At 41.0% G+C, this 24,000-nt stretch overlaps 2 protein-coding genes across 2 annotated transcripts; one reads left to right on the plus strand and one right to left on the minus strand.

Annotated features, from left to right (window-relative positions):
- The first annotated feature begins 696 nt into the window (after window positions 1-696).
- dhx34 (DEAH (Asp-Glu-Ala-His) box polypeptide 34) lies at window positions 697-14,915 on the plus strand. Its single transcript, XM_085379898.1, has 16 exons — window positions 697-1,692; window positions 2,899-3,210; window positions 3,602-3,856; window positions 3,938-4,040; window positions 5,924-6,141; window positions 6,245-6,419; window positions 6,696-6,889; window positions 7,004-7,105; window positions 7,199-7,459; window positions 7,703-7,870; window positions 8,006-8,111; window positions 9,405-9,511; window positions 10,109-10,378; window positions 10,597-10,788; window positions 12,013-12,157; window positions 12,302-14,915. Exons 1-16 carry the CDS (start codon window positions 1,015-1,017, stop codon window positions 12,436-12,438), a joined length of 3,423 nt encoding a protein of 1,140 aa, XP_085236024.1. The 5' UTR covers window positions 697-1,014; the 3' UTR covers window positions 12,439-14,915.
- On the minus strand, window positions 14,915-20,546 carry spred3 (sprouty related EVH1 domain containing 3). Its single transcript, XM_085379907.1, has 6 exons — window positions 20,297-20,546; window positions 18,215-18,380; window positions 17,888-18,056; window positions 17,746-17,807; window positions 17,460-17,618; window positions 14,915-16,991 (listed from the first exon to the last, which is right to left on the minus strand). Exons 1-6 carry the CDS (start codon window positions 20,305-20,307, stop codon window positions 15,987-15,989), a joined length of 1,572 nt encoding a protein of 523 aa, XP_085236033.1. The 5' UTR covers window positions 20,308-20,546; the 3' UTR covers window positions 14,915-15,986.
- Window positions 20,547-24,000: the final 3,454 nt, after the last annotated feature.

Raw genomic sequence — 24,000 nt, forward strand, 5'->3', positions numbered from 1 at the left:
ATGAAAGTTTTCAGTATCATTGGTTAAAACAACTGTATGCAAGTACATGTTGTTTGGTTACATCACCAGTTTACCAAGGTCTGAAGGAGGACCTCAACTGTCGCCCTCAGGAAAGAGAAAAATGTTTAAGATGTTCAGGAACCACCAAGACTAAAGCCTGGCATGAACTGGAAATTTAAAGAACATCAGTGTCACTGTTCACAGTGGAGCGAGTTTTACTTTGCCATGGACTGAGAGGGTTCCAACCAAGAAAGAAGCTCCTAATTCAAAGACTGAATTATTAAGCCGCATTGACAAGAGGTGGAGTAAAGGTGAAGCTTTCAAACATAAGAACACCAAATTTTGTAGCATAAGGGTGCCAGAATGATACTAGAAGTTTGTTGATGGGTACCAAAATGATCTGGTTGAGGTGCAACTTGCAAAGGAACATGTTTACAACTAATAGTGGGGGTGTAAGTATATATTTGACCCTTTGTGGATTTGCGGAAATCTCAAATAATTGTCCACCCAATTCTTGTCCCCCCTTTTTTTTTCTTTTTTTAGTAATTAAAGATATACTTTACGATCATTCTACCATGGACAAAGGCAAATTCAAATTAATCATGTGAGGAGCAGGTTTAGGGCGTGACATCTCTTCAAATCACCATTTCTTTTTTAAACGCTGGCTTTCACCGGAAGATCGGAAGATTTTAAAGGATGGAACGGAAGTTGTCCACCCGTATTATTGTCCCCTATTTAGACTTTCCAGTTTTCCCACCGGCTTTTATTTTTTAATATACAGTTGTCTGTATTTAGCATTTTAAAGCAGTATTAAAGATTCGTGTCATTCAGGCAAATGTAAACCTTTAGGGTTTGAAATGCGCTCTCTAGTTTATCTAGTATAGATGTAACATAAGGCTGCTACGAGCCTGGAAAGGCGAATACATGTGGAAGTTGTGTATTATATGGGGGGTTAACCCGCCTCCTGCTTAATTCTGGTGGAGGTAAGTAACGCTGTTTTTTGCTAGTAACGCTATGGCTTCAGAGAAGAGGAGTTGGGACTGGGGCAGCTCGCAATGCCGAGCCCAGCTGGACGAAATCTTTTTCCGGGAGCATGACTACATCCAGGTTGGCAGCTCTGAACATAAAGAGTTCTGGGCTTTCTTTGAGCGCTTCCAGAGGTTTAAAACGAAGAGAGACATGTCAGGCGCGGAAATCAGAAAGGAGGACAAAGACAAAGGGAGGGACAGGGGCAAGGTGGATCTTGGCCTTCCCAAAGAGTACGATGCTCGCTACCGGATTAACGTATCTGTGTGCACCAGGGACATCGAGGAGCGCATGGGAAAATCAGAGCATAGAAGCAGACAGAGGTCCTCCGGACCAGGGGCTCAACAGGTCTCCGACTGCCGCCTAGCGCTCCTGCATTTCCTGGATTTTAGCCAGAAACAGAGTTTTGGAAAAATTGCCAAACTTCGCCGGGAGCAGAAGAACCTGCCCATCTTCCAGTACCGGGATCGGATAGTGGAGCTGGTGCGACTTCACCCAGTGGTTGTAGTGGCAGGGGACACGGGCTGTGGAAAATCAACCCAAGTCCCTCAGTACCTTCTCTCTGCTGGCTTCAATAACATCGCCTGCACCCAGCCTCGGCGCATTGCCTGTATATCCCTCGCAAAGAGAGTCAGCTTTGAGAGCCTCAATCAGTATGGATCAAAGGTTTGTCAGGACAGATTGTTACATTTGTTGAATTCAATCCCAACCTTTCATCCAAAACAGTTAAAAGTACAAAGTAAAATGACTTTATGGAAACTTTAGGAAACTCTAAAAACTTACTTTATAATTCGGGTCCATCTGTTGACCGAAAAAATATCAGCTGGAATTTTGCTCATCGGTTAACTAAAAGGAGGGAAAAAAGGAAATAGAAAAAGAATATAATCAATATTTGAGCAGAATAAATACAATTTTAACATATGGTGGAGTAAATAGTTATTTGATCCCTTGCTGAGTTTGTAAGTTTGCCTACGTCCAAAGAAATGAATGGTCTCTCATTTTTATACTACCGCTAGTTTTATTTTAATGGAGATACACATAATATTAACCAAAAATCTTAAAAACAGACTAAAAAAAACCCTCCACCATTTTAGATAAAAGTTATAAATTGATTTGCATGCCACTGAGTGAAATAAGTGTTTGATCCCCAAGTAAAACATGACTTAGTACCCTGACCCTTGTGGGCACGCATGATGGTAAGACATTGTAGTTGGTCACCAGGTTTGCACACATCTCAGGGGGGATTTTGGCCCTCTTGTCTTTACATAAATCTCTAAATTCTTTAAGTTTCTTGGCTGCTGCTTGGCATCTCAAAACTGATTCCCTGACATCCTTTGATAGAGGTTGAAATGAAAGAAACTGATTCTGTGGACAGGTATGCTTTATATACATAACTCAGAAAGCAGAAGTATCTGTAATTGATTTATTGATTGTAAATTGTTTGTTACGTGGATACACAGCCAATCTGTGGAAGCCAGAATTCTGCCGGCTTTGTAGGGAATCAAATCGTTATTTCACTCGGTAACATGCTAATGAATTTAAAATTTTTATGGACTGTTTTTTGTTCCTGATTATTGGTTGATATTCTGTCTTGCTCTATTAAAATGAAACTACCATAAAAGTTAGAGGCTGTTTGCTTCTTTATAAGTGAGCAAACTGACTAATTCAGATGAGGATCAAATACTTATTCACCCAACTGTATTATTTTCCGTCTAGATGAGGATAACTACAGCAAGTAGAATAAAATCCATATTTAATTTAGTGAAATATATTATAGAAATTTGCTTAAAACACTGACTTCATTATAACTGCATTAAATATATGATATTTTTCAGTTTCTTGGAGCTCACAAATGTTATTGGTCTTTTTCAGGTGGGGTACCAGATCCGCTTTGAGACAAGTCGAACCGCAGCAACCAAGCTGCTGTTCCTTACAGAGGGGCTGCTGCTTCGACAGATCCAGCAGGACAGTACGCTGGCTCGGTACCAGGTTGTGATTGTTGACGAGGTCCATGAGAGACACCTCCATTGTGACTTTCTTCTCGGGGTCCTGCGTTCTCTGCTGGCTGACCGCCCAGACCTACGTCTCATCCTCATGTCAGCCACCATCAACATCAAACTGTTCTCTAACTATTTCAGCGGTGCTCCTGTACTGCAGGTCCCAGGCAGGCTGTTTCCTATTCAGGTAACCAGAGGCAAACCCTAAACACAGGTGTAAATATGCATTTTACTCAAGATGATGTGATTTTTAAAACTTTGCCTCTTGCATCTAGTAGGCAAAAAACATGCACTGGAAAGATACTGGCCCAAAACATTTTCATTCTTTATATATATATTTTTAATTTAGGATAAAATGCAAACAACGAGTCAAATGATTGAAGTTTTAAGAAAGCCACTTTTTAAAAAATGATTGTACTTGCTGTATTTGTTTTAAGTGCACAATGCAAATTTTGGTAGTCTAGATGTTGGTTTCTATTTACAAATTTAAATGGTAAAATTTTGTATCAAAGTAGCAGACATGTCTGAGAGTTGTTTTTGTTTAATGTCCTGTTTTTCCCCTCTGGCATGGTACTTAGGTTATTTACCAGCCCATTCCTCCTGAGGAGCAGTCCTCAAAGTCTGAGAAACTGGATCCTAGACCGTATCTGCGCATCCTGCAGGGCATCGATCAGCGTTACCCCCCAGAGGAGCGTGGTGACCTGCTGCTCTTTCTTAGCGGTGTGGCAGAGATCTCCACCATCCAGGAGGCCTGTCAGATTTATGCCACACACACACGTCGCTGGATAATCTTAACACTGCACAGCACCCTCTCAATTGCTCAGCAGGATAAGGTACAGTCAGCTTTTAAGCTGTTATTTAGAGTTACGATTTTCTAATTCTAATTGTGCCTCTGTTACTGTGTTACTCTTCAGGTGTTTGATATTGCTCCTCCTGGGGTGAGAAAGTGCATCATCTCTACCAATATTGCAGAGACATCAGTCACAATAGATGGAGTGCGCTTTGTTGTTGATTCAGGTATGGAACGAGTGGTACATTTATTCTCACCCCCTAGAGTTTGATGGTCCATCCTTGAAATTTAAATTTTGCAGCAAAGCTTTGTTTTAAATGACAAAACGTAATTAAATGAGGACGTACAGTGGGGCAAAAAAGTATTTAGTCAGCCACCGATTGTGCAAGTTCCCCCACTTAAAATGATGACAGAGGTCAGTAATTTGCACCAGAGGTACACTTCAACTGTGAGAGACAGAATGTGAAAAAAAAATCCATGAATCCACATGGTAGGATTTGTAAAGAATTTATTCGTAAATCAGGGTGGAAAATAAGTATTTGGTCACCTCAAACAAGGAAAATCTCTGGCTCCCACAGACCTGTAACGTCTTCTGTAAGAAGCTTTTCTGTCCCCCACTCGTTACCTGTATGAATGGCACCTGTTTGAACTCATCATCTGTATAAAAGACACCTGTCCACAGCCTCAAACAGTCAGACTCCAAACTCCGCCATGGCCAAGACCAAAGAGCTTTCGAAGGACACCAGGAAAAGTATTGTAGACCTGCACCAGACTGGGAAGAGTGAATCTACAATAGGCAAGCAGCTTGATGTGAAAAAATCAACTGTGGGAGCAATCATCAGAAAATGGAAGACATACAAGACCACTGATAATCTCCCTCGATCTGGGGCTCCACGCAAGATCTCATCCCGTGGGGTCAAAATGATCATGAGAACGGTGAGTAAAGATCCCAGAAGCACACGGGGGGACCTGGTGAATGACCTGCAGAGAGCTGGGACCAAAGTAACAAAGGTCACCATCAGTAACACACTACAACGGCAGGGAATCCAATCCCGCAGTGCCAGACGTGTTCCGCTGCTGAAGCCAGTGCATGTCCAGGCCCGTCTGAAGTTTGCCAGAGAGCACATGGATGATACAGCAGAGGATTGGGAGAATGTCATGTGGTCAGATGAAACCAAAGTAGAACTTTTTGGTATAAACTCAACTCGTCGTGTTTGGAGGAAGAAGAATACTGAGTTGCATCCCAAGAACACCATACCTACTGTGAAGCATGGGGGTGGAAACATCATGCTATGGGGCTGTTTTTCTGCCAAGGGGACAGGACGACTGATCCGTGTTAAGGACAGAATGAATGGGGCCATGTATCGTGAGATTTTGAGCCAAAACCTCCTTCCATCAGTGAGAACTTTGAAGATGAAACGAGGCTGGGTCTTCCAACATGACAATGATCCAAAACACACCGCCCGGGCAACAAAGGAGTGGCTCCGTAAGAAGCATTTGAAAGTCCTGGAGTGGCCTAGCCAGTCTCCAGACCTCAACCCCATAGAAAATCTGTGGTGGGAGTTGAAAGTCCGTGTTGCTCGGCGACAGCCCCAAAACATCACTGCTCTCGAGAAGATCTGCATGGAGGAATGGGCCAAAATACCAGCTACTGTGTGTGCAAACCTGGTAAAGACCTATAGTAAACGTTTGACCTCTGTTATTGCCAACAAAGGTTATGTTACAAAGTATTGAGTTGTATTTTTGTTATTGACCAAATACTTATTTTCCACCCTGATTTACGAATAAATTCTTTACAAATCCTACCATGTGAATTCATGGATTTTTCTTTCACATTCTGTCTCTCACAGTTGAAGTGTACCTCTGGTGCAAATTACTGACCTCTGTCATCATTTTAAGTGGGGGAACTTGCACAATCGGTGGCTGACTAAATACTTTTTTGCCCCACTGTAAAAGACTTCAGAGAAGTTGAATGTGCAAAGCTACATTTTCTTGTTTAGCTTTTAAAATAGAGAATGCTATAGTGTTAACGACAGCAAAATAATGCACTACTTAAAAGTAGAACGGCAACTATAAAAATTGTTGTTGTTTTTTTTAACTTGCTTTATAGGAAAGGTGAAAGAAATGAGTTTTGACCCTAAAGCCAAGATGCAACGCCTACAAGAGTTCTGGATCAGCCGAGCCAGCTCTGAGCAGAGAAAAGGTCGAGCTGGTCGTACGGGTCCGGGCGTTTGCTACCGGCTCTACTCAGAGTCTGACTACAATGCTTTCGCACCTTATCCTGTGCCTGAAATCCACAGAGTTGCTCTGGACTCCCTCATTCTTCAGGTAATAAGATTCTGTGAATAGCAGGTTAGTAGAATAGTAATAGATTTTTTTTAAACTCTTCTGCATAAGTTTTAACTTCATCTATTCATTTCTGTTCTTGCAGATGAAGAGCATGTCTCTTGGAGATCCACTCTCCTTTGTTTTTATTGATCCACCCCCGGCTGCAAGTATCCAGAATGCTGTTTTTTATCTAAAGGAACAGGGGGCGCTAGACAGTCGTGGTGAACTGACGTCTATTGGTAGTTTGCTGGCACAGCTTCCCGTTGATGTGGTCATAGGTAAGATTTCATACAGCAGAACCATGTTGGAGTTTGTTTGTTTGTTTTTGTTTTTTCCTAAGTCACTATTAGGATGCTTGCAAGAGAGTGAAATAAAGTGGAAGAAATAACAAGAACGTTTTTAAAACGTTAAAATACGTAATATACATAATTTAAGGCTTTTCTTTCATTAAAAAGTAATTATACAAAGTTTCACATGGATTGACAGTGACACAGTGGTGGTCTTGTGATCATCCATCAGCTGGATTCAGGTTAAGCATGTTTGTGTCTGTTTAGGGAAGATGCTGGTGCTGGGCTGTTTGTTTAACTTGGTGGAGCCCGTGCTGACGGTGGCAGCAGCCCTCAGCGTTCAGTCACCTTTCCTCCGTAGTTCACAGCACAATCCAGATTGTGCCACTGCCCGGCAGCCCCTGCATAGCAACCAAGGAGACCCCTTTACCCTCCTCAACACTTTCAATGCCTGGGTGGAGGTCAGTAAAACAAGCATCATGTTGTGTTGGATGTTTAATATTATGAGAATCAACACTGGAGCAGTTAGGTCATAAAATGGTCTTCACTGGACGCAAAACTGATTTCGAAAACAGGTAAAAGGGGAGAGAGGTGGTGGATCAAGAAAATGGTGCAGAAGGAGAGGCTTGGAGGAGCAGCGGCTGTATGAGATGGTGAACCTACGCAGACAGTTCAAGGCAGGCTCCTCACAAAGCATTTCATACATTCATAAAACATTTTCAGGCTTTTTAGCGATTGACAACGAGTATTGAAATCCCTCTCATTATTAGGACTTGCTGAGGAGCCACAGCCTGCTGGAATCAGAAGATAGCACTCCCTCTGGTGGTGACCGTGTGCAACGCAGGGAGAGGCTAACTGAGAGGAGAAAGCTGCATCAGCTGAAGAGAGATCATGAACAGCAGGAGGGAAGCAAACGTAAAGTCCTGAGGCTGGAGGAGGGTCAGGAAGGAGACTCTTCAGGATCAGACACAGAGGAAACAGGAAGGTCTAAGAGGAACAAGGAGGGGTCTGGACAGAACTTGGACATACAGGTATCTTAGAAGATGTAACAGAAAAAAATATCACTATAAACTTGTTCTTAATTTTATCACATCCCATCCCAAGTTTTGTTTTGCCTAGTTTTTATTAAAAATATGATCTATTCCTGTTTTTCAAACTAGTAAGTTCAACTTTCAAATAAAGCAGCAAGTATAGCAGGCTCTGGTGAAAAGCTGAAGTCAGTTTTGTTATTATTAATATTTTTTTTTCCCATGGTGCTGTTTGGTTTGCAATAGGAGGTGAAGTTCAAGTTACGGCATAATGTGTCAGAGCTGCAGGAGGCTGTCAGTCAGGACTTGTCCTCACACCAGCAGGCTTTGCTCAAGCTCCTGCTTTGCAGAGGCCTGTACCCTCAGCTGGCACTGCCCGATGAACACAACTCCACCCGCAAAGACTCTGACCAGGTCAGGCTTCCTTCTACACTGAATTTCCTTTTATAACGTATGAATATACAGTAATCTGATTATTTCTATGGTGACTGAAAAAAATTAAGTAAGGAGAAAAATGAAACTTCCATTTTGTGATCTTATGTTGTGTAGGTGTTTCACACAAGGAATAAGCAAGGAGTGGTGATTCACCCAACCAGTGTGTTTGCCAGTGACCCAGAAGTGTTACAGGTGCCTGAGGGTGACACTGGAGAAATGGGTACAACCTACCTTCACATTCTTATTTTTTATTTTATTTTTTGTACAGAAGATGTAAAATAAAAGCCGTTACACAGTTGATCTGATGATACCTCTTGTCCAAAGTTCCCAACAGTGTACAAACTTTCACCTTCCTTTCTCTGTTGAGACTGATGCTAACCTTTTTCTTATAAGAGCTTTCTTACTGGCTATCAGAAAATACTGAACAAATATTTATTTTTATTTCATTCTTCTAATATATCTAGTCTCAAACCTTAACAGAAAGGGGCACTTTTACATTGGATATTTATTCCATGCTCGTCTTACACCTTACACCAGTATTGCTGTAGTAGTGTACAACACCAAAAAAATGGGGGAATAAAACCCCTCCAGCAACAATTTCCTCGAGAAATTTCAAAAACTGCTTTGTGCAGGTGAAGAATCTCATCACGTTCTTTCATCGAAACTCTCTCCAAGACAGAGTTAATATACTTTTTCATTGTTATGTATTTAATTTTCCCCATGTTTTCAGCTACAGTATGAAATTCCCTCTTTTTCTAATTTTCCTTTATGCGTATTATGCCTTCTTCTTTCATTCTGTTAATCCACTGTATCATTTAGGAAAACATCTAAACCTTGGCATTGATTTATAAGCTTTTATAAAGATCCTCGGAACAACAGACTACGTCTTATCCAAAGAGTTACCACCTCTATGTGATGTCTAATTTGTAAAAATCTTAATCTGTCCCTCATAAAAAGAGTCACTGTATTTGTATTTGTTTGATTCTCTTTGACCATCAGTTCACGCTTAGATGCTTGGTTGATTCTGATATTTTGAATTTTTCTTTGACAAATTAGATTGGATTGTAAATAAAAGTATTTTTGATATTTGTACAAATTTGGCTTGTAATTAGATAATGCTTTTACATTGGTGGGTTAATCTGGTCAGAATTATATTTTAAGATATTTAAACACAGCATTTCACAGATTTTCCTAAACAATTTTACATTTCACAGCCTAAATTCTCAATCAGATACCAAGGAGGAGCATTTCTTTTTCAAGGTTACTTTAAAACTAGCAAAAACAACATCTTCACTAATCTGATTTATTATATGAAACCACATTTCCTGTCATATAAAGTCCAACTTTATATGACAAAGAGAAACCGTAACCTGCTCAAGGCAATAAAGGGTCAGCAGTGCTTTCATTTGTTTCCAGTTAAACAAAATCTCTCTTTTTCCGCCCTCTGATCACTGAGTTTACCTTTGATCTTCTATTGAATATCTCACATGTCATCTGTGTTTCCTGCCTGCAGGGCCTGATAGGAGAGACAGCACCAAACACCAGCTGTTAGCCTTCGTCACTCTGTTGGAGACCAACAAACCCTATTTGTCAAACTGTGTGCGGGTTCCAGCGCTACAAGTTAGTACCTGATGTGGGATATCCCTATTTCCTCCACAAACCACTACATTTAAACAAAAAAACATGTTGGATAATAATGCTCTGTATTATCTTAAAGACACCTGATATTGTGAATGTAAACAAAACGAATCCAGTTCGATGCTATTACCGATTCAGAGTAGGACAAATACTTAACATAGTAATATTTTCTTGAAATCCATTAATGCACTCGCTCCAGTGTTGCACCAAGTTGCATGCTTTAAATTAAACTAACCTGGATTACATGGAATTCTCTTTGTATTACGATGTGCTATTTGGGTACGCACCACACATGGGACAGTAAATTAAACTGGACGGTGTATTCCTTTCTTCCAGTTTAGTTTATTTTTTTCACTTAGTAACATATTAAGTAGCAAGAACTGTGGCACAATGTTGTCAGTGTGCAGGTTTAATAAAGAGAGGAACATCAGAATATACGGATGAATAATGGCTGTGGGAAAGAAAACTTTTTGGGGGATTCTGTGTCAGGTTATGGTTTTATTTCATCGTCTCTTCCATTACTTCCAGTTTTTGCCAGTTCATATATGATGTATTAATCATTTCTAATTTGTTCACCAGGCGCTGCTGCTGGTAGCAAACTCAGTGGACACTAACGCTGACTGTGCGCGACTAGTGGTGGACGGCTGGCTGGAGTTGGAGCTGAAGGAGCCAGAGGAGGCTCTGAAGGTGCTGTCCACAGCGCTTACTCTCAGGGCTGAGTGGGAGCGCCTGCTGCAGGCCCAGCTGGGACAGAACTCAACAGGGGGAGCAGCAGTCGGGCAGGGGGTGTCCCACAGAGTTGTGCAAAAGCTGAGTGAAAGCCTGGTCCGCTTTCTGCTCTACACTGAGGTACTGATGTGCCAGCTTGGTTGTTACTGTATAATGGCCATCACTTGATGATCCTAGAACACAGAGAAGCAGAACGATAAAGTTAGAAGAATCGCCCATTTGTTCCAGAAACAATTTAACACATCACTAAACAGCTGATAAAATGTAAACAATGTACATAAGACCAATACGTTAATAGTCAAAATGTTTTTTTGTGTATTTTTTACTTTCCCTGACAGGTCACTTATAGCCTTCGGCGACTCTCAGCTTTCCAGACCCAGAACCTGTACATTGGTCCTCAGTCTGAGTCTGTGTCGTCGAACACTAAAGCTGGAGATTTAAACCCGCTGTTTCCAGGAGCCGAGGCCAAGCCAGACCCCATTAAAGGAGGCCTACGTGTCACCAACTTTTTCACCTACAACTGTCTGGCTGTGAGTTTGTCTAAAAACAGCAGCAATTCAGAAATGCATTGAGTTAAAGTTTCAAAGAAATTATTGTTTCAGCTCTTAGGGCTGTATTTACATATTACATTCCCTATATAGCAATGGAAGTTGAAAGAAGGACAATTCTAGAGTTTTACATATCAGAACATAATTTAAAAAATCATCTGGTCTCTAAAACATCCTAAAAACATCCCAAAATTAAGAAAATGAAACATATATATAAATATAATAAAAGTAATAATTACCCAAATTGCTTTCATGTGAATTAAGATGGAAAGTAGCAGCCAGTTGTTAATCAAATGCACTTGATTAATTGAACATCTGCAAGTGTGACCACCTGTGTTAAAGTAGGTTTGGATGTTTGCTGGTCTGGAGTCTTCCTGTGTATAACAAAGTATACTGGAGTCAGATGTGACGCCATCTATCTGACAGCTAAAGCTTGGCTAACTGATCATCTACAGCAGACTGGCTGAATAAGAAAAGAATCAAGGTGCTGGAATAGCCCTGCCAAAGTTCAGACCTCAGCCCACTTGAAATGCTGGCAGGACCTTAAGGGGCTATGCTTAAACCTCTCATGAGAAAGAATATAGTTAGGACCAGGTGATTTTTTTTTTAATATGTCCTGATATTTGAAACCACAGAAATGAAAGACATTGGAAATTTCTTTTTCATGACTGTAAGTTTGTCTGGGGTTTTTAAAAAGTTATTTGAGAGTTCTTTATATATTGTTTCACTTATCAACCTCCAAAATCAAAAGCTATGCCAGAAATTTAATCTCTTCCAAAGTAATACAAGTGACAAAATGCATTTTTTTGAAATACTTTTACCTTGTACGTGGAATCCATAACTTTTTAGACAATGACCCTCAAAATTACTGTTATATACTAGACTGTCCCTCTCAATGTTATTCATATAGATGCAGAGTGTACGTCAGAACCAGGATTTTAACCTAACTGCATCAACAGAGACATCAGACAAAAAATAGTTAAAGACCTGCAGTTTGGCTGTATATGGATTATAACGTGCCATTTCCTCAACCAAGTTATAATGAAAAAATACAATTAAAAATTAAAACAATAGATGGTCAGTTCTAGGTTTAATGTCTCGAGTATTTTGTTCATGCATGAAAACAGATCATTTTGGAATGAAACCGCGCAGCTTGTCTTATTAAATCTACGCATTATTTTAGTATTTCTAAATTATGATTCGCAGGATTCAAAAGACCTCTACAGTGAGTGCTTACGTACTTTCTGGAGCTGTCCCAACTGTGACCTGTACATGCCTCTAACTCCACTGGAAAGAATGCATCATGAAGCTTCCTGCAGGCCGGCTGGAGAACAGCAGCAGCCTGAGGAAGGTCAGGAATTTCTTTTGTACTCTGATTGGTTTAACACATTAAGCGTTAGGCCACATACTTTATTTTAGAAGAGCTAAAGAATTTGATACGAAGTGTGCGTGCGTTTGCCAACTGTGTGTGTTTTTATTTTGTATTTTATTTCAGAGCCAGAGGGTGGAAAAGCAAGCTCTTCATCAAGCCTTACCAGAGTTTATCACTGTGATGTGTGCAATCAAGACCTGACCCTCACCTCCACTGAGATCCTCAAACATAAAAGGCAGCACATGTATTCTGCAAAGTAATGGACCCCAGCATCCAAAGGATAACAGCTAATCACAGTTTTGGTGGTGGTTGTGGGGGGTGTTGTTTTGTTTTTATTTTAATGGAAAATTTGTGTCTTCTTCCTCCCTTTTTAATACTTGTGGATCTTTTTTTAAGGCAATGTTCCTGCCCTCTAGTGGTCACTTGTTATATTCTGTTGTAGCTTACTGTAAAGTCCTGTTCCTGTAGGAGAGATGCAGATTTAGAAAACTAGTCTCCTTAATTTTTTTTTTTTTTTACAAAATATAATATAAATATTTGAGTAATAATCAAAGGCAAGAAATAAATGTGTGTTTAACAAAAGAATACATTTATAGGCTTTTTTCTTTAAAAAAAAAAAAAAGATTCCTTCCACAGCTCTATGGAACAGTTATAAAGCAATTTGAACCAGTGTTTGGGAAACGGCACAGTGAGTTTTATACATGCACACATGAGAAAGAAGAAAACGCTTTTAAAATATAGAGTGAGGGTTTAATAATGATACAAACCCACGATATGTAACACCTCAAAGCAGCACATTGGCACAAAGTCAGAAGTAAGACAGCACAGAAGATAAAAACCTGTCTCAAAAAAATAAAGAATCAGAATAAATATCTCAATAAATAAATAAACAGGTAATATCTCATTAATTACTTTGAAACTAATAAATACGTACATTTGAAAATATGCACATTGGCAGAAATTAATAATCAAAAAAGGAAATAGTACTTAATACAGAGTTACTTAGAAATCATAAGTTATTGATTACTCAAATCAAAAGGCACATTTATTAAGATGTAAGAATGGGGCCTGCAATTGTGATCGCATGACTGTCAGTACTGTACTCTAACACCATTTCTGAACCAGAAGCAGCAAACTGTGTGCAATGGCTTTACTAGTTCTGCACCATCGAGTGAACACGTGTGTCTGTGTGTGAGGATCTATCAGATTTGTGGAGAGAGTGTGTGTGAGTGTGTGTGTGTGTGTGAGAGAGAAAGACAAAGGTTTTGAATCAGGGGATGGCAGTCTTGTGACTGGGTTTGGATTTCCTGCCATTGTGACAGGGCGTCTTTAAAAAAATTAAAAAATTAAGAGGACCAACAATGTTGGCAGGCTGGCCTAGTAGTAAAGACAATGTCCCATAACCAAGAGATCGAGGCTTGTGTTCATCAGCAGTTGCATGTCCTGACTCTGAACCCTACTGTCTCTTCACTCACTTTAAGTCACTTTGGATAAAAATTCTTGGCTAAACTTAAAATGTAAATAACATGGTGAAGCTTCTGAAAGGTTCATTCTGCCATAATTTAAAGTCCACCCAGGTGATGCTGCATTTGAGACAACGAAACTCGGTCAGCACTGGTTTCCTTATACAAAAAAAGGTATATCCATCACTTACACTTGTATTACCTTTCTGGGATTCTCAGTACATTCCATGTGTTATTTAAATTTGTTGACTTTTGTTTTTTTTAAAGCTGCAAAATCAACAACAATCAACTTTTTTTACTTTGTGATGATTTTTTTTAATGACTTAAAGCTTATTGCATTTAATACATATTATATAACCATTATGGCCTTATTTAAGTTTTTTCACTTAACAGAAAAAGCCCATATTTTCTTGTTGTATTTAATTTTGGAAGTGACGCACCTTTCTATAGTGGAACTGGTGTGCTTTTATGCAATGTGGCAATTTGTAAGGTGAAACAAAAAGACATACTGTAAACAAATATCCCTGTACCTGTATTCTAAGGAATTCCTACAAAAATGAAAGGATTTTTTTTTTTGTCCATTTCTTGGTCTAAATGAACTATTAATGCACCTTTAACTGGTTATTAACTGGAAGTAGAAATGTATCCTGCCAATCAGCAAAATAAAACATAGAAATGCAAGGTACATCACCAGCAACATTTTTAAAAATGTCTCAGGGCAAATTCATCTTTAATGCCAGCTTTAAATTTACAAAATCTTCCGCACCCTGGGTGGAACAGAAACTTGGAGCTTTGTTTCTAAATCACGCAACCACTCCAGTTGACAACAGGCAGTGGGAACGTTTGAATAGAATAGCGTAAAAATAGCAGCTTTTTTGACCTTCCACTTAAAGCAATATAAAAACCGCATCGCCTGTTTCGTTCAGTGTTTTCAAGTTAATGTGTCTTTTTCTAATCACAGCGTCAACAGTCTGCAGCAGACGCGTTCGAATGTCGCACCTGCGAGCTACGTGCTGCTGCTCAAAGACAACTTTGTGTTCCTGTTTTTCTGTTATGCTTGATGTCGAGCACAGCAACACACTACAGTATTCAGTTTCAACACTTTTCCATTACTGCTTAGTGTATACTAACATGACTAACCAGTACAAAAATAAATTTTGAAACATTGTTCATTGCACTTAAATTTTTGGTGGTGTCTCACACAGAGGCCGAGACACATCAACAGATTGGTTACCATGGGGTCCTGTTTTGTTTTTCTTTGGGGACAGTGCAGTCACTGTGTACATTAGGTAGAATAGACTCGCTCAGAGGCCTCAGTTGTAAGCACCTTGACTGATTCAACAAGTACAGTGGTGGGATATGAGGATTTCTATGATATATATTGAAAATACTTGGGAATATGGGAAAAATACATGTATGTGCAAATGTGAGGGTGCTGAATGCTAGACACATATTCTCCTTTTTTCTTTTTGGAAACAAAAAAGTAACCATGTGTTTGGTTACAAAGGATCATTATGAATCATGTTATGACTTTTAAGTCTTGGTGGTCATCATTGCAACTTCCCTTAACAATAATTGTCTCTTTGCATTTGATAACCTTTCTCCCATTGTGGTATAATGCGGTATAATCAAAGGACAACACTAGTGGTCTCAGATGCTTGTACTCTCTTGAAGACTGCATGCACCATGTGCTCATTCACACCAAACATCTCTCCTTTTTTTCTTTCCTTGTTTTTAGTAACATCTGAGGTAAAATTAGAGGTAAAGGGTGACATCTGTTCATCTGACTGATAAACAGGCCAACATGGAACAAATAACTTCCCCAAGATCTCATGTTTGTGAGTACGTGAATGTGTGTGCCATTTGGGGATTCTGTCAATATGTTTTACATTTAATAAAATATACCAATTAAAATTATAACAATCATATATATAAACATCTTTTGTTTTTTGAGTTTTTTTTCCTTTCTAAATTAAAAAAAAAACGGACATTTGAAACAGTGTACACTTCACTGTTGCCTCTGCCACCTTCTTTCTGTGATAAAGTCACTGACACCTAACTCTAGATCAGCCACTCCTCAATAAATCCACTATAACTCCCACAGAGCCTGGTCTGAGTGCAATGCACCTACAGCAGGCATGGACCAGTGAGGAAGGCCCCAGGTTGAAAAGAGAAAGAGCCGAATGCAGCGGAAGGCTGTGGGGCTTTGGCGGGCCAGAGGTCTGGGTCTACTGAGAGCACTGTTCCTATTTAGGGCCAACCTTCTGCGTCCTAACGGATGCTCTCTTCTCTCAATACCCAAACCCCCTCGGTCCAGGAAACCCCTCCCTCCCAAAAGCCTGGCTTCATCGGACTGCCTTGTGCTTTCCCCCACAGCAGCCACACCTCTCCCCACATCGCAGGCAGGCGCGCAAAGGCAGGTAGCAGCACATGCAGGGCACAAAGAGAGACAGGGCCAGGAGGGCCAACCAGCGGGCACAGCAGAGGGGATGCGGGTGGCCCCCCATTGAGTCATCACATGAACAAGGCTCCCAGAACTCTCCCTCAGAGTCCGACATGCAGTGGTAGAGCAGACTCTCTGCGCACCACACACAGGTCCACTGGCGCAGGCAGTGCAGGGCCGGGTCTGGGGCATCTCTGCATCGGCCCCGCCCATTCTCTGAAGCACTGAAAACAGAGCGGCAGTACACACAGCGAGACGAGCATGACGATGAAGCCTGAGGGCACGGGCTGTCATCATCGGGAGAGATTGCTCCTGGGTCACCACTACTACTGGCCCCTCCTCCTCTCTTACGAGTCCGCGACCGGGGAGTGGCCAGCGATGTGTGGATGCAGCAGGGCGACGGCGAGCCTTTACCCGTCTCCTGGGGTGAACCGGCACCTGAGGACACGCCGGATACAGCATTGGGCATGGACATACAGATGGGTGACGATGAGGATAAACGCTGGGAGGCTTTACTGTCCAGGCTCACAGTCACATCACAGCCCGCCGAACCCACTCCCGCCAGCTCCTTCTCAAAGCGAACCACGCACAGCTCTGACTTGTCCTGCAGGCTTCCTCCACCACCAACAACCACACCGCCAGTCAGCCCCCCAACCATAGTCCTTGTGGCCCCTGCCCGTCTGTAATCCTCATAACCTCGAGAACCCCACAGGTCTTTGCAAGGGTCCACACTGTGCAGGTCTCCCTCCTCCAGCAATGAAATAGTGGGTGAGAGGGGGGACAGGGGAGATGAGGCTGGGGGACCTACAGGAGGAGTAGGTGGAGCAGGAGGTGGGGGCGGGGGCGCCGGGGGATTCAACACAGCCGTCATTTGTGAGAGTTGGTGCTGGCCCGACCTGGTGTGGATCTGTGGAGAGGGTGTAGGATTACAGAGTGAGTCAGGAACATTGTGTACTATGGCAGTGGTTATAGAAGGTTTTCATTTCTCAGACATCCCACATCCATACACAAGAAATAGAAAAGGCCACACCTGTTAAAATCTCACTTTATGCATTCTCAATGTAGAACAAATAAACTTGCATGGACTTAACAGTGGGGACAGAGGGGGGAAAAATCAACCAAAACAGTTGATGGGGTTTTTTTTTTTTTTTTGGGGGGGGGGGGATCTAAAACAGCTCACAAACCTCTTTCTAGGTTGTCTGCAGAAATCATTACTCAGCTTTTAAAGTGTTTATTGACGAGAAATAACTGCAAATAAGTGCAAATAACTGAAAAATCAGTTACAAATGCACATATCAAGATGTGCACATTATTCTCAGTGCAGTGGTATGGTCTAGTCAGTAAACTACAGCTAGAGCAGGAGGTGGTGTGCTACCTGAGCAGGTGTTTGCGTGGTTACAGCATGGCTGGATCCAAAACTAAACTCTTCCGACCGCACGAAGCAAGTAGACGATGACTCGCTTGTCACTATGGTGATGGGTTTGGGAAGCATCTCCTTTCTGCTGTTGGATGACGACTCACTTCCTGTATGAGACTGATAGAGGTTGCATGCCACCCCGCAAATCAAAAATCAACAATGACTGCATTTGGGTCAGGTGACAGAATACACAAACCCATTTTATTCAATATGTGGTCAAACAATGACCTGTTCGGTTACTCACAGCTTGTCCGTCATCCTCAGTGTCGGCCTCTTCTGGCGTGGAGGATGAGGGCGAGTCAGAGCCTTGTAAACGTAAAAAGAGATGACTTAGGTTTTCCTGCATATTTTCTATGAATCATATTTTATACGCAGCTCATGTCTACCTCTGTCGAGCTTGTCTATGACAGTCTGAAGCCCTTTCTCAAAGGAGATGGCATCGGCAGGGCTCTGGAATGTAAGGCCAAACTTTCGATCCTCTACTCGCCAGTGATGGAAGATGGGGTTCACCTTGTTGTACACTAACCCTTTTTGCACTGCACACTCCAGCACCGGCTAGACAGAAACATCATTCCAGACAATTTAAGAAGTTAGTTAACCAATTAAGATCTAGTCCTTCCTTAAGTTTTAAGACAGCATATATCTACAGTCTTTGGATGGTGTTGACAAGCAACGTGTCACCAAAGACAGGCATAACACACGCACACACTCACTGCTCGATCTCGCAGCCGTTCTCCACGTATGATGTACTCCCTCCGTCCCCTGCCATCATGACTCCGCCCCTTACATATGACCACATGACTGAGGCCACCACCTCCAAGGGGCACCCAACCGCCACTGGAGTCATCACGTGTCATCACCACCGCACGAACACGCACACTGTCAGGGAAACCAAGAGTGAGCCGAGGCCATGGCTGATTAACCAGTGTATCCTAATGTCTTGATGCATGCTCAATCATCCAGGTTAGGAAATCCCAAAATGTCTATTCTCTTCATCTGGCTGTAGCCTTTTCAGTGGGAGAAAGACTTTGTCACTCATCCAAGTGACTTTTTCTCTTCACCCTGAGACTAAAAAGCTCTAAGTCCAGATGAACAGAATAAACTTATTGGTATGCACTATAATAATAAACACACACTGGCACACACATGTGCACAAATACCTGCAGCAACTGATATGCACAGTCATTCAAGTGAAAACAGGTAAAGCCAGATCAACTTTCAGAACACAAAAATTCAGTACAGTGTGAGGATTTCAGGGTCAGGATTGATGCCAGCACACATGTTTCCATAAAGAAATTCACACAAAAACCACAAAACTGACAGCTTAGTTGGACTATGAGTCGTGGCTATGCAACATGACCACTCAAAGGTATATCATACAGTAACTCATAGCTAAGGCAATTACTCATGTGACCGGTAAATCTAATTTTAAGTATCAGTCTGGCTTGGTGTTAGCATTTCCTAAGCATTTCTGCTGCTAGTGTTTGAAAGCTAGAATGTTAAGCTATAGTGTGAGCTATATGGGCTCAAAATTAAGGGGCTATGGAGCAAATTGATAGAAAGAACGCCAAGGTTGAGGAGGAGAGAAATGGCCAAATGGGAGGAGGGAGGAAGAATGAGTGTTTCCAAGATAGACGTATCAATGAACGCACCCATCGCCATCAGAGGCCCGGCATTCTTACAAAAAGAAGAAGAAGAAGAAGCTGCTCTCGCCAAATCGGCTGAATAATTCAGCACTGCAGTTCGACATGTGTTTGTAATGCATGCACAGCTGCATCTTTTTTGTCATTTTTCAAAGCACACTGAATTTTAATTGTTGCAATTATTTTTCTTAAGACGCTCCCTGTCTCCATTCCGCCCCTGCTGCACGCACTCATTAACACACCCCGATATTATGTTATATTTTTTTATGAATGGGATGGAGCGAGACTGGATTTGACACTGCACTGCGCGTTATACATTTCGCCGCAAAAAACGTTTTAGGCCCAAATACAATGCAATCGCGTGTGAAAAGGGAAGAATGAAGAAGAAGAAGAAGAAGAAGAAGAAGAAGAAGAAGAAGAAGAAGAAGGAAAAAACGAACGAGTGGGTGAGAGGATGGAGAGGAAACGAGAGATGGGGGGAGGGGGCCCGATTAGAAAAGGGAAGAAGGAGAGGAGGGGTGAGAATGAGGGAGAGCGAGGGAGAGAGAAAAATCACATTTCATTCATAAAGTTTGGCTTTAAAAAATCATAATGAAACCCCGAGACACGTTGATAAAAATCACAACGCCTCCATCCCTCCCTCGTTTTACTGTAGCCATGTCTTGAATGACGCGATGCTGGCCCCAAACTCGCCATATTTCGCCTCCCCCCTCCATACATTTTACACACTGACTGATTTCGTGCTTGTTTTTACCAATCACTAACCACGCATTTCGTTTTTGAATTGCTGCATAGCACCCGATGTTTGCTCAGTACAATAATTGTTGTTATTTCGTTAATTTTGTGCGTGCATGCCGTGTGCCAGTCATCCAAAAAGCACAGGTCCACATGTAGGTGGCTTGACATTTATCACAATTTGGCGTGGATATATCGGAAATGGGGTGTATGCTGTTGATTCAAAACTACGTAATGGTGTTTTTATTCTCGGCAGCCTGCTAAACTGTAGAGCACCGAATGTGATAACAGTGCATGATACTGGTGTAACACTGAGGGTGGTGGCGTTCTTTCCTATCCGTTTTTTTTTTTTTTTTTTTTTTGGCGGACGATTGAATATATATGTGCAATGTTAAAAATGAAAATGTAAGGACTTACTCGCCCTCCATGGCTCGGTGTTGCCCGCCGCTTGCAGCAGCCCACCCCAGGGTCTCCTCTCTCTCTCTCTCTCTCTCTCTCTCCCTCTCTCTCTCTTTTTATCCTCCTTTCAGGAAACACTCAGGCTCGCTCACATTCTCTCTCCATCTGCTCTCATTTTCCTAATCTTTCTCTCTCTTGCTCTCGCTCTCTCTCTCCACCTTGATGTCGTTTCGGTGTATCAGGATAGGCTTGAGGTTGCAGCAGCCATTTTCCGCTGGCAGCATCCTCCCTCTCTCTCTTTCTCTCTCTCCCTCCCTCCCTCATTCTCTCTCTCTCTCTCTCTCGCTCCAAATCACTCCCTCTCTTATTCCTTTTCTCACTCTACCTGCCCTGTGCCAGCACATCCACACTAATCATTGACAGCATCGCGGCTTTAGCTAGCCTATAGGGTTTTTCACCATGTGATTTTAAATGGCTGATAATGATACCGAGTTGCTGATACATGCAGTGACGTGGGTGGTGAATGAAAAGCTCGGTAAAACCATCAATGACCTCTGGTTGATCCGTGATAACTGTGGAGAAAACTAAATTCTATGAAATTCTATGAAATGCAGGTAAAATAAAATCCGACTGCATAGTTCCTTTAAAGTATAAGCCCGGCACAGTAATATGCGTCTGTATTAATTACATTTTAACTGTTTATATATACAGTTTATATGCAACCAAAAGCAGGGCAAAAATACTATTTAGTCCACTACAAGGTCCATAGTTTGGGCGAATCCACAAAGGTTTCAGCACCATGGACAGCAATTCACCTTAGCGTAATGAAATGGTACATCCCCACTGTGAAGGCATTTGGGGTTAAACGCTGTGTTTCAATACACTCTGGTGACTTTTTACTTTATGACCATTTTTGTTACTTTTTAAACAACGAATATACTGTATACTACCTCACTGCGGCTATTCATATAGGCCGTATATTTACCGCTAGTGTTTTCTAAGAGAAATAAATGCAGGTAAAATAAAATTAGAATGCATATTTACTATTTTAGTATAAGCCAGTGTATATATATATATATATATACATATATATATATATATATATATATATATATATATATATATATATATATATATATATATATATATATATATATATATATATATATATATATGTCACTGTTTACTACAGGGAAAAAAAGTTTGCTACTGGCACATAACACTGTGTATCAATGGCACTGTGACAACCTTTTATTTTGTGGTAATTTATTACTTTCTTCTGCCATAAATATACCAGCCTACTGTTTGAACTTGGAAAAAAATATATATCACTATGGATGTTCCTATAAGTTACATAATATCCATATTTTTTAATGTACAATTTACCCCATGTGAATAGATGACACTCTGGCCACTAATCATTTTAGTTTTCAACTCTAAGGCCATAAATACACCAAATGCACTTGTAAAAATTATGCTGCACTGTAGCTATTCATAAAGACTGCTTTCTCATGACGTTTGAGAAAAGTAGCCCAGCTATGTTTTGTCTCTTTCCGTTAAAATTCCTGCAATTCTTCACAATGTCCTTGGACTGCTTTGAGTTAAAGCAGAAATACCACAATGAGAACTGTAATGTAAAGCGGCAATGATAGGCATTGCTGCCACGTGTTTTTAATGTCTCTTTAATGAAAATTATAGCGTGAGCCTATTCCATGTCCATCAAATTCACTTATTATAAATTAACTTTCTACTGTCCGTTCAGTCCCTCTAATCCATTTAGCATTTTAATTTAAAAGAAAAAAAGTAAGTGTGAATTAACAACAACATACCAGACAATGGAGATTCTTGGAAATCAAGCGTGAAAAGAAATTTTTTCTTAAGTTGAGAAAGAGATTACTTTTTCATTCATCCCTGAAGCTCAGTTATGTTACATCAGAAAAATAACCTGATTTAAACACACAGGTTCTCACAACTTTAACATGTACAATTCTTTTAAATGCAAAAAACATAATCTCACGGCACTTTACAAGATAAAGGACTTACACTATTAGAGTAACCAAACTAATCCCTTTAAGCCAACTCTCTTGGTGATAGTGGTCTGTCTCGCTCTTGTAGTTCTGTAGAAGATGTTGTGTTTAAATACCCAAGGTTAGTTTTCAGCACCACGGACAGTCCCTTAATAAACGGCTCAGACGCAATCACAAACGAATCTATGTTTTATGTGTCTTCATCACTTTTAAGTTAGTTTAGAAAAAATATTTCATGAAGGCTAACCCAAAACATATTTAATGTTAAACCTTGACATAATTTACTAATTTTAGTAACAATAACCTACTACTAACAACAACAACAATATGAGCTCGTTATTCGCCAAAATGTCAGGTATTAACAGTGCAGAGACAGGTATTTAAGATATTATAATTTTGGGGGGGGGGGTGGATCAATTCAATTCAATTTAATTTATACAGCGCCAAATCACAACAACAGTCGCCTCAAGGCGCTTTATATTGTAAAGTAGATCCTACAATAATAGATACAGAGAAAAAACCAACAATCATATGACCTCCTATGAGCGAGCACTATGGCGACAGTGGGGAGGAAAAACTCCATTTTAACAGGAAGAAACTTCCGGCAGAACCAGGCTCAGGGAGGGGCGGGGCCATCTGCTGCAACCGGTTGGGCTGAGAGAAGGAAAACAGGATAAATACATGCTGTGGAAGAGAGACAGAGATTAATAGCAGGTACAATTCAATGCAGAGAGGTCTATTAACACATAGTGAGTGAGAAAGGTGACTGGAAAGGAAAAACTCAATGCATCATGGGAATCCCCTGGCAGCCTACGTCTATTGCAGCATAACTAAGGGAGGATTCAGGGTCACCTGATCCAGCCCTAACTATATGCTATATCACATACTGCATTTTTCCAAACTACGTCCAGCACCATGTCATGATCTCTATGTGTTTGGAGGCACACCACAATTTCACTTTAATTCATTCATGGAATAGCATTGCAGTTTTATCAGATGCAATATGCATCATGTAGATCTCCCTTTTCCACCACTTCTCAAAGATTCTCTGTTGGATTGAGGTCAGGTGACTGTGGAGTTCATTTCAACACAGTGAACCTGACATTGATATGGTCAGCAAACCAATGTGATATATTTTAAGCTCGTGAAAGCAGCTAAGATGGGCACACTTTAGTAACAAAGAGGTGGACAGCAACAATATTAAGACCGACTATAGTGTTTGAAAGATGTTCAGTTGGTACTAAAGGGGCCAAGGTGTGTCAAGAAGATATCACCCACGCTATTAAACCACTAGAAGCAGTCTAAGCTACTGATTCAATGCAGGATGAATCCACACTTCATGTCCTTTATGCTCAATTCTGACCCCAAATGTTGCAGCAGAAATTGAGACTCATCAGACCACAAAATATTTTTTGACTCTTGGATTATCCTATTGGCGACTTGTGGAATTAGAACCGTTTCGTTCTTAGCTGACCAAAGTGGTACCCTGTGTGGTCTTCTACTGCTGTAGCCCATTTGCTGTTTCGCATACCTTGGTTGCAACTGGTTATTTTAGTTACTGTTTCCTTCCTTAAAAAAATGTTTCCTTTCTTCACAGTTTGAAGGAGTCTTGCCATTTTCCTGTGACCAGGAGATGGATGTGAGAATTTCCCAGTAGATCAGCAGTTTCTAAGACACTCACCAACAGCAAGAACC

Source organism: Rhamphochromis longiceps, linkage group LG14 (assembly GCF_057381845.1).
Source record: "Rhamphochromis longiceps isolate RC_006_pf linkage group LG14, R_longiceps_female_GT1.1, whole genome shotgun sequence".
Lineage (NCBI taxonomy): Eukaryota > Metazoa > Chordata > Actinopteri > Cichliformes > Cichlidae > Rhamphochromis > Rhamphochromis longiceps.

What these genes read in the sequence shown, in the direction of transcription:
- spred3 (XM_085379907.1), bottom strand. An exon ending in CTGAGGATGACGGACAAGCT is followed by an intron (nt 17,619 to 17,745) that starts GTGAGTAACCGA and finishes AACCTCTATCAG; the next exon opens with TCTCATACAGGAAGTGAGTC. An exon ending in CCACGCAAACACCTGCTCAG is followed by an intron (nt 16,992 to 17,459) that starts GTAGCACACCAC and finishes CCCTCTCCACAG; the next exon opens with ATCCACACCAGGTCGGGCCA.
- dhx34 (XM_085379898.1), top strand. Translation starts at nt 1,015, where the DNA reads ATGGCTTCAGAGAAGAGGAGTTGGGACTGGGGCAGCTCGCAATGCCGA. An exon ending in GCGCTTTGTTGTTGATTCAG is followed by an intron (nt 4,041 to 5,923) that starts GTATGGAACGAG and finishes CTTGCTTTATAG; the next exon opens with GAAAGGTGAAAGAAATGAGT. An exon ending in GGGTGACACTGGAGAAATGG is followed by an intron (nt 8,112 to 9,404) that starts GTACAACCTACC and finishes TCCTGCCTGCAG; the next exon opens with GGCCTGATAGGAGAGACAGC.